Raw genomic sequence first — 10,602 nt, 5'->3', positions numbered from 1 at the left:
AGGCCCTTCAGTGAGTAAGAACTAAGCGTCCTTCTCTCTAGTAATGTTTGAGAATTCATAAGAACACGAGAAGAGCTCCACTGCATCAGAACCAAAGGTCCATCTGTTCCAGCATCCTCTTCCTCACAGTGGTCAACCAGAATCATTTATGAAGCCCATGATCCCTCTCTCACAGTTGTCTCCCTGTTTCTGGTACTATGGTAGCTCGAGTTACAAACACCTCAGGTTACAAATGCTTCAGGTTACAAACTCCGCTAACCTGGAAGAGTTACCTCTAGTTGAGAATTTGATCCAGGATTAGAACGGAAATCGTGTGCCGGCGGCACAGCGGCCGCAAGAGACCCCCCCATTAGTGAAAGCACGCCTCTAGTTAAGAACAGTTTCAGGTTAAGAGTAGACCTCCAGAGCGAATTAAGTTCGTAACTAGAGGTACTGTATTCAGAAGCATGATGCTTCTGGTCCTGAAGACAGCATACAGGTATTATGGTGAGTGCTACCATTGGCTAATGGTCATGGACTAGTGGTGGTGCAGTGTTCAGAGGACCAGACTAGGACCCAGAATACCAAATCACTGGGTGACTTTGGATCAGTCACTCTCTTTTCCACGAACCCGCCTCGCAGGATTCTTGTGTGGATAAAAGGGGGAGGGGGAGAATAATGAGCTCCTTGGAGGAAATGTGGGATATAAAATGCAATAATACTTGCAATGAAATAAATAGAATAAGATTTTACCTATGTGAATGTTGTTAAATCATTAGGTTTTGTGTGTGTGTGTGTGGGGGTATATTCTTTTTATCACAAATGTATTAGTTTGATGTTCCACTTTACCACTTGACTCTTGATGGACAATCTAAGTGTGTTGCTTTTCAATTAAAAACAAACAAACACACACAAAACTTTTCTGCCTCATTCTCTGATTATTGTGCAGGTAGCAAAACAAATGCTAATTGATTTCCCCTTCCAAACCAACCTCATTATCTGCTTCCCCTGATGTACCAAGAGAACAAAAAGTTTGCTACCAACTCTTCAAAACTTTGTTGCCTGATTAAGTCCCATGCCTATAGATTAATTTTGTTCACAGTTCTGCAGGATACCCCCAAAGGCCTACAATACTTACTGAATTAATTAAAGTGCTCTACAGTCTGAAACTTATGCCAAGGGAGATGATCAAAAGGATTTTGCTAACTTTTCTCCTACTGTAAATGCAGTAAGAGGTTTTTTTCCTGCTATAAAATTATACATATATAATTTGTGTGTGTGTGTGTGTGTGTGTGTGTGTGTGTGTACATATCGGGAGCTTTAAGATGTTTGATTTCATGTGCTCATCATACCACTTTAAGCAGCCATGGCTTCCCCAAAAGCATCCTGGGAACTGTAGCCTGTTAAGGGCAAGGAGATTTGTTAGGGGACTCCTATTCCCCTTTCTGGACTACAGTTCTCAGAGTGCCTTAACAATCAATCCCTCTTCCCAGGAACTATGTTTCCTAAGAGCCTCTTCAAGCCTTTGGTCTCCACTGCACCGGGTAACAAGAAGAATTCGGCCAAACATTCAAAAGTAAAGTCCAATCCAGTTCGTATCTCCCTCCCTCCCTCCCTCCCTCCCTCCCTCCCTCTCTGTCTTCTCTCTCCCCCCCCCCCCCACGTTTCAAGATGGGAAAGGGGACAACATTAAGGAAGTAGTAAATCTGAATTTCCCCCAAATTACATAATGGCACAGCTCCATCCTATGTCCAAATTTATGACTGCTCAAGCTGAGGCGCTCAATGCTGGCTAGCTTCTCTCAAAGTTGTTTCTAGGGGAAGGTTCAGGTTGAGTTAGGCCTGATCAGATTTTGGATGTGGAGCTGGTTTTCCACACTAAGATTCACCTTCAAAACATGACACACTTGTTGTGTGTCCCAGAAAAAAATGGGACATACTTTTATCTCCGTGCAAGATCACAACAGCCATTTTGCGTGCTGTGGACTCTCACCGTCTCACCCCCCCAAAAAGCACTTTTATCAGAGTAGAGTGAGGCGTGGGTCACATGACTCGCCTGGGTGTGCATCCCAGAAGATACACATCCTGGTATCAGATCTCCAAAATTCGGAGGGTATGACATCAGAGTGGTTTTCTTACATCATCCCAGTGCCTTTTCCCCATCCAAAGCTGATTTTTCACACAGTAGCTATCACTGGCAGATTTCATGAGAAAACTATGAGAGGGAGAAAGGCTCATCAAGTTTGTCCACCATTGACCCAATAAAGCAGATTGTAACAAGCAACCGGATCAGGCATTTTTACTATTCTTTCACCAGGATATCTGATAGAAGCCTCATTTGGGAACTTCTGGATTTGAATTTAGGGCTGTAGCCAACTTTGTTCTATCCACTGAAATTAATTGGCCTAAATTGGCAGCTATATTAATTTCAATGGGTCTATTCTGAGTACGACTAACATTGAAGACAACATTGAAGTATTGCAAAAAGAGTTGTTCAGATATTGCAAGTGTGTGTGTGTGTGTGTGTGTGTGTGTGTGGTTTATTAGAATTCCCCCTGAAAGGATAAATCCAGATTAAATGGGGGTGGGGCATTCTGATGCCAACAATGTTGTGTAGACGCTGGCAAAAATGTTTGTGCATTAAAAGCACACAACAGCCTGATTTATGTGATCAGTTTGTCTCACAAATTGGACTTTTCACAACAGGGTCTTCCAACCAGAAGCCCCAGTTTTCACGAGAACGGAGGTCGCATGAGGGTTGATAGTCAAACCTTTGCAGAGCTGCAATTCCTAGCACCCTTAGTAAATTACAGTTCCCAGAAATCTTTGGGGAAAGCCATTATTTTTAAAGTGGTATAAAAGTGCTTTAAATGTATGGTATAGGTGTGACCAGAGAACTGTAACCACCCTGGCAGAATATATGAACAGGGGCACAGGCTTCCTGCCTCAGAGGGTTGTTTTGCTGACCAAACTGCATATGTAGGGCTGTACAAATGAGGTGGCTAGCTGATGACAAGATACCTATATGATTCTATGATCTTTGGACTATGAAATAAGGATCTGGTGGTAATTCAGAGGTTTTTCACACCAATGAAGGCTTTTGTTTTAATGAGAAAACTATGTATTTGGGCTTCATGGGTCTACTTTAACCAGTTCATAACTCCCCTTCCTTCCATCATTTCAAACTGCATGAGTTTCTCTGCATTTTATTAAATACATGCTTGCAGGCAAAAGCATTTTTCAAAGCATCTTGGACCTGCCTGTTCCTCAGGCTGTACACAAAGGGGGTCATTAGAGGACAAACCACATTATTAAGAACGGCCACAACCTTGTTGAAGTTTTGCCCACCATCCTGCTCAGGTATGACGTACATAGAGATGCAGCTTCCATAGGTGACAGTGACAATGGTGATGTGGGAAGCACAGGTGGAAAAGGCCTTCTGCCTCCCTGCAGCACTTGGGATGTGGAGAACAGTTGAGATTATATTGACATAGGACACAATGGTGATAGCTAAAGTCCCCAGTAGAGTAAACACCGAAAGAATAAAGGCGGAGAGCTCCAGGAAATGTGTGTCACCACAGAGAAGATGGAGTAATGGTTGGCTGTCGCAGAAGAAATGGTCAATGATGTTTGAACCACAAAAAGGAAATTGAACGAATAGCAAAGTTTGAGCCAAAATCACAGCAAGCGACCCAATCCAAGAGAACAGCACCAAAAGTGTGCAGAACTTCTCATTCATGATGGTGGTGTACCTTAGGGGGTTGCAGATGGCCACATATCGGTCAAAGGACATCACAGTCAGCAGGAAGAAGTCTGTGGTGCCCAGGAAGAAATAGAAAAATGATTGGGTCATACATCCAGCATACGAGATTGTTTTCCTGCCAGATGCAAGGTTGAACAACGCCTTTGGGATGGCAGCAGTGGTGTATCCAATCTCCAAGATGGCATAATTCCGGAGGAAGAAATACATGGGTGTCCTGAGGCGGAAATCCATGAGAGTGATGGTGATAATGATCATGTTTCCCATTACAGCCATCAGGTACATGATTAAGAAAAGGACAAAGAGAAATATCTCTAGTTTGCCGTTCTCAGTGAATCCCAGCAGTAGAAATTCATTTATCTTTGTTTGGTTCTCCATAAAGTCTTGATTTTCATGTGTTATCTGCCGGCAAAAGATGAGTATAGATAAGTAGCATCATCATCATCCTCATCATCATCATTATGAAGTTAAGCCAAGCCTGCCTGGATCAGACCAGGGAAGCATATAGTTCAGCCTCCTGTTTCATACATGGCCTCAGAATCGGAGGCATAGAATCATGGTTGAAAGGGACCACAAGGGTCATCTAGTCAAAACACCTGCAATGCAAAAATCCTTTTGCCCAGTGTGGGACTTGATTTTTTTTATAATTTTTTAAATTCATTTTCAAATACAAATTTATACAATCATATCACAATTTATCACAAATTCTTTTGTTTTCGGACTTCCCTCAGTTTCTCTGCCAATCTTTCGTTTTAAATTTTTTTTATTTACGCATTTCCTAATTTTAGTATTGCCTTTAATTATACCCTTCCCAATCTTAATCCCTTTTTAAAAATATTCCTCATATTTTCACAAAACATCTTGAAAACCTACAAGCGTTATCTGTTCATCACATATACTTTTCAGATAATCTGTCAATTTCCCCCAGTCTTCGATGAATTTATGATCTCATAAATATCGAATCTTCCCTGTTACTTTATCCAATTCTGCAAAATACATCAATTTCGTTCTCCATTCTTTGACCGTTGGTAGTTCTTCCTGTTTCCATTTTTGAGCCAGAAGTATTCTCGCCGCTGTTACTGCGTATTGGAAAAGTTTACAATCTTTTTTTTTATTTATTTCATTTCCTACTATTCCTAATAGAAAAGCCTCCGGTTTCTTAACAAAAGTATATTTCAACATCTTTTTCAATTCATTAAATATCATTTCCCAGAAGCCTTTCACTTTCTTACATTCCCACCACATATGATAAAATGTCCCTTCTTTTTCTTTACATTTCCAACACTTATTACATATTTTATACATTTTTGCAAGTTTTACTGGTGTAATATACCATCTGTATACCATTTTCATAACATTTTCCTTTAATGCAGTACATGCCAAAAATTTTACTCTTTCCTTCCATAGTTTTGTCCAATCATCAAATTGTATGTTATATCCAAAATCTCTGGCCCAATGTATCATCACCGATTTAACTTCTTCATCTTTTGTATGCAAGTCTTTTTTGCCCAGTGTGGGACTTGAACCCAAGACCCTAAGATTAAGAGTCTCATGCTTTTCCAGCTGAGCTAAATAATCAGTGGAAATTCACACAACTGGATTCAATTGACCATACCTGCAAAGAGAGAGGCAAAATGCCCATTTACAGGTGCCATTTTTATCCAAAGCACACATGTGAAGAGTCAAGGGCTTTGCAAACACTGAACAATCAGCTGATCACTTGTATAGTCCTTCTCTGACAACATATCTGCAAAGAATTTCATTGGGACCGTCAATATTTATTGGTAATTGACATTAACACCATTGGTTAGTACTTCCACTTAATTAAGACTTAATAACAGTGTTTGTGAGATAGTGTGTGAGGAAGACAGTTACTGAACTTGCACATCACCATGCTCAGTCCTAACTTAGGCTGAGTGATGCAGTTACCTTATGGAACAGAAGTTGAACTGTATCAGTGCAATGTTGAGGACAGAGTTGTGGATACCACAAGCCCTGCCCTATATTCCTTCAGCTGAAGTTTGGTAGAGGACTTCACTGTGTCACCAGTGTTGATGTAAGGGTCAGATGCCACCGTATAGGAAGTTTCTGTACCTGGAGGGAAGGTGAAATTCTGCCCTTTGCCTCAGGCTCCGTAATACCTCATCACACCATGTCCATTGTATTGTGACTGCCTCTGCCCTGAAAGAGAGTCTGAATTCACTGTGACAATGGTTGGATTACCAAAATCACAAGCTGAGCCAATGGGATTGAGGCAGGAAATTGCTACAACAGCTTTGCTAACCATCACGGAGCTCAGGTCAGAAAATTACCATGTATGGCGTCTGTGGCTTGAAGTCAGAGTACATAGAAGCCTTCCTGCCCAAAATGGCTGTGAGAGAGCTCTAAGATTTCAAAAAGTGTGTAATTGGATACCAGCCACAGTGCCTAAAGGAACACAGGTGGAAGGGAGGGAATACTATGAATATAATGGCAAAAGATGTCAAATTCTGCTATAAATAGTAATAGTAACAATAATAATAACAAAAAATATATATTTATACCCCACCCATCTGGCTGGGTTTCCCCAGCCACTCTGGGCCACTTACAGCATATATAAATATTGTAAAACATCAGACATAAAAAATTTTCTGATACAGGGCTGCCTTCAGCTGTCTTCCTTTAAAAGAGCATAGCTGGCATTCACCCCTCAAGTCTTTCCCCTTCAACCTGAGGGTGTTTTTTGGGGAGAGGGAGTATTATAGATGCACTATATGTAATCGAAATAGGATTTTGGCTCACATCTCATTCACATGCCTTAATTCTGTTTCTACATCTATTCGATCCTTTAAAAATAATAGTCCTGCCAGATATGCTCTCACACACTGATGAAGCCCTTATTATGCAGTTAAATGTGTGTATTCCTGATATTTATACAGGGCTGGACACATACCTGTTCATGAGATCAGTTGTCCCCCAGAAAAGGCAGGATTTATGAGTGACTTTTTAGGGTAGGTAAAGGCATGTTGGGTGGGTGGCAGGTGTAGCGTTTCATTCCAAATTGCTAAGGATTTCTGCCATAAAATTTGTGGGGTTTTTTTTTTGGGGGGGGGGGTTGTAAAAGAAATAAGTTGAAAGGGGAGAGAGGAAATTTTTAGCCACCACTCTGCTTTCTGGGTGCTGCTACACTCAGGTCCTACATACAGCTTTCCTGTAGGCATATAACAGGTTGTAGGTTGCCTTGATATTGCCAGTTGGAAGATGGGATCTGTATCTTTGTACCAAAGGAAAGGGCCATCAACAAACATTGCTGCCACTAATTCACCACCCTACAGCCTCCCTAATTTGCCAGCCCATTGTAAAACACACACACACACGTATTCAGAGCCAGTGTGGTGTAGTGGTTAAGAGCGGTAGTCTCATAATCTGGGGAACCGGGTTCGCGTCTCCGCTCCTCCACATGCAGCTGCTGGGTGCACTTCTTTGAAATCTCTCAGCCCCACTCACCTCACAGAGTGTTTGTTGTGGGGGAGGAAGGGAAAGGAGAATGTTAGCCACTTTGAGACTCCTGAAGGGGAGTGAAAGGCGGGATATCAAATCCAAACTCTTCCTCTTCTTCTCCTCTTCAGATAGTCTTTGAAGGCTTCATTGACCTTCTCATTCCTTAGACTATAAAAAGGTTCAGAAATGGAGTAACCACTCCAGTAAGGACTGCAACTCCCTTCTGGACCTCCCAAGATCACCCCTGGCTGGGCAAGGAGTACATGAATATTGCACTGCCATAAAAGATGGATGTGGCTCTCCTGTGAGAAGCGCAGGTTGGAAACGTCTTTTGCTGACCTTTTATGGAGTACATGTGCAAGATGGTGACAATGATGTAGACATCAGAGAGACCCATGACAGACAAGGAGATGACCTGCACCTGATTTCAAGGAACTTTTATCATTGGAGCATAGTTGCAGAAAAAATGGTCTATGACATTATCACCACAGAAAGACAACCAAGTCAGCAAAAGCGTGGGAGCAAAGTTGTTAAGGAAAGCGTCAACATTCTTCACATTACATTGTTGTTAAATGTGTGTTGTTGAAGGCTTTCAAAACAACTAATAACATATAAATGGGGGGGGAGTCCTTTTCAAAAATTTCAGTTCTCGAAATTTTGGAATGCTGTTCTCCAGCCAAGTAGTGGGTGCAGAAGTGCATATACTAGGATAAAAAGTTCTTAAAAATGCACACATTGGTGACAATAACATGTCAAAGTTCATTATATTATGATAAATTGCTTTTAAAAAACATGTAGATTAGGAAGAAATGTGCACGTTAGGGGAATTTTTTTCATGAAGACTTAAAAAAATATGTAAATACAAGCTGATTTGCCAAAATTTTGTACTAGTTAACTATTTAATCCTATAGCTTGGCACTGATACTACCCTAGATATGTCTCTCTCAGAAACAGGAATAATTGATGTGTTTGCCCATAATGAAAATAAGACAATTCTGAATACCTTTATAAAGCAAAGCAGTATAATATGCTATAATATGCCTTACCTTGGTATGATGCAGCTTTCAGCACCAGATCTATAATATAGATTTCCTGTGTCACTTAAATCTTATCATGGCTGGGTGTCTTCCATAATCCTCTCCATAGAATACTAGCGAGACAAGCTTTATTTAAAGGTCCCTTGGGAGGAGGATGTTCATCTTAAGTGGAACAAAGCTGTGTTAATTTGCACAGATTAGCCTTCTACAACCCATGCTCTCCACATGTTTGGACCACAGCTCCCAGCAGCCACTGCCAGATACAGAGGGTCCCAAATTCAATCTCCAAGTTAGGAGCTGATGATTATTCCACTCTTTCCCAGGCCTATCTGAAGTTGGTAGCAATTGAACCCAGGACTTTCTGTGTGCAAATCAAATGCTCTACCACTCAGGCCTCCCTGCCCCCCACAGTGGAATATGTTGCATCCGTAACTAAGGACAGGAAACAATTGGCCAAGTGCAGGAAGTCCCCAATTGTTATATATATATATATATATATATATATATATATATATATATATATATACACACACACACACACACACACACACACACACACACAAACAAACATACACACTAGACCTGTCAGCATGTTGAGCAAAGCAAGAAAACAACTAGAAAGAGTGGGTATATATGTTGCCCAAGGACCCTTTTAGAAGATGGCAAAAATGTATCGTTGGATCTCTGTACATCACTGGTGGTTAACTTTGGTAGGACCACAGGTTAGCTACCCTTGCTCTGTCTATAGACATCACCCCTCTCCTTTGCCTGTTTAAGTTTCGGTCTGCAGTGATTAAAAATGGGTCCATTTTCTACACACCTTCCTCCCAAAGAAATGCTTTGCAGATATTTACCGTATTTTTTGCACCATAACACTCACTTTTTTCCTCCTAAAAAGTAAGGGGAAATGTCTGTGCGTGTTATGGAGGGAATGCCTACGGGTGGCATGCCTACGGATTTCCCTCCTCTAAAAACTATGTGCATGTTATGGTTGGGTGCATGTTATAGAGCAAAAAATACGGTAATTTATTTAAATGAACTGTACACTCCCTTACGGTGGAGTTTACAGTTTTATGGTGAGTGTTTTAGTCTCCTGAAATAGCTGTTTGCCAGTTCTTCATGCTTGCAGTGGCCTGACCACCATCAATGGATGCTAACTTTTCCTTGTAGCCCATCTCTCCTCTCCTCTCATTCCTTGAATGCTTTCCAAAAGTACTTTATAAGTATCTAAATGTGCACTCACCCAGATATGGCTAGCTGGTATCACTGAGAGCAATAGTAGGGAACTGAGGGTGCCGACAAGTGGTGTTTAATTTTAATTTTACTTTTATCCAGAATACTGAAAAGGTTGTCATAAAAGTGATTTTGTCAAAGTGGAAAGTGTTTGTTCATTTCTAAAGAGAGCTGCTTTTTTCAGAAATGAATACAAATGACAACAGTTTTGCAAAGGAGTGCTGATTTAAAAGGTATATTATTTTACATTGATGTTTAAGTTAGGGGACTTGGTTTGTTAAAAAGCCAACCATCCCAGTATTCATAGACTATCTAAAAGTACTGCAGGCAACTTTGCTATATAATAAACTTTAAACTTTATTATATATTTTCCTAAGCTCCAAGTCTACTCATTAACTTCTTAATAATAATAGTAGTAGTATCTATGCTGAAATACCTCTATGAATCAAGGTGTGATTCTTATTCATTTTCTGGGTGGTATTTAATTCTCTAGGGATATGAATACAAGGAACAAATTTATTAAACTGTGACAGAATAATTTCTGACCTCCAGCAACCTTAGTTGATTCTAGCAGATCAGAGTCCCTTACAGCCACCCAGATTTGACTAGTTAGCATAACTGAGGGCAATTGTGAGGAACTGAGAGTGTGGGCAAGTGGTGGGAATTTAAGCAAAAAAAAAATATTTTTTTTTGTGCACAGTTATAGTTGCCATAAGAGTGATTTTGACAGAGCTGGAAGTGGTTGTGAAATGCCATGAGTACCGTATTTTTCGCCGTATAGGACGCACCAACCCATAGGACGCACCTAGCTTTTTGGGGGGGAAATCAAGGAAAAAAAATTTATTTTCCCCCCAGGTTTGCGCAGCCATCCCCAAGCTAGAAGAGGGTGCTCCGTCTCCCTCTTCTGCCTTCAGGGACAGCCTCTCTAGCCTCCGTGGGGCAGCGGCTTGCCCCGCTGTCCCCCGAGCTTATGAGGCTGGCAATGGGGAGAAGCAAGCTTGCTTCTCCCCCCTGCCAGCCTCGAGATCAGGTCAGGGAATAGCGGGGTGACGGTGCTCCGCCTCCCCACTATCCCCCGAGCTTGTGCAGCTGGCGATGGGGAGGAGCAAGCTTG

The 10,602-nt window shown here is 41.3% G+C and overlaps 1 protein-coding gene across 1 annotated transcript in view; it reads right to left on the bottom strand.

Annotated features, from left to right (window-relative positions):
• Positions 1–8,346, bottom strand: part of LOC310692589 (uncharacterized protein) — a gene marked incomplete at its 3' end in the record, with an annotated part of 25,718 nt that extends 17,372 nt beyond the window's left edge. The window contains exons 1-2 of the mRNA XM_083473532.1: positions 8,265–8,346; positions 3,196–4,140 (exon numbers count right to left, since the gene is read on the bottom strand). Of these exons, the coding sequence (XP_083329658.1) occupies positions 3,196–4,116 (921 nt within the window). The 5' untranslated portion in view covers positions 4,117–4,140; positions 8,265–8,346. The remainder of the gene's footprint in view (positions 1–3,195; positions 4,141–8,264) is intronic.
• Positions 8,347–10,602: the final 2,256 nt, after the last annotated feature.

Source organism: Podarcis liolepis, assembly GCF_965112155.1.
Source record: "Podarcis liolepis genome assembly, chromosome: 13".
NCBI classification, from domain to species: Eukaryota; Metazoa; Chordata; class Lepidosauria; order Squamata; family Lacertidae; genus Podarcis; species Podarcis liolepis.
The sequence above is the reverse complement of the archived record's forward strand: the minus strand, read 5'-3'. Positions and strand labels throughout refer to the sequence as shown.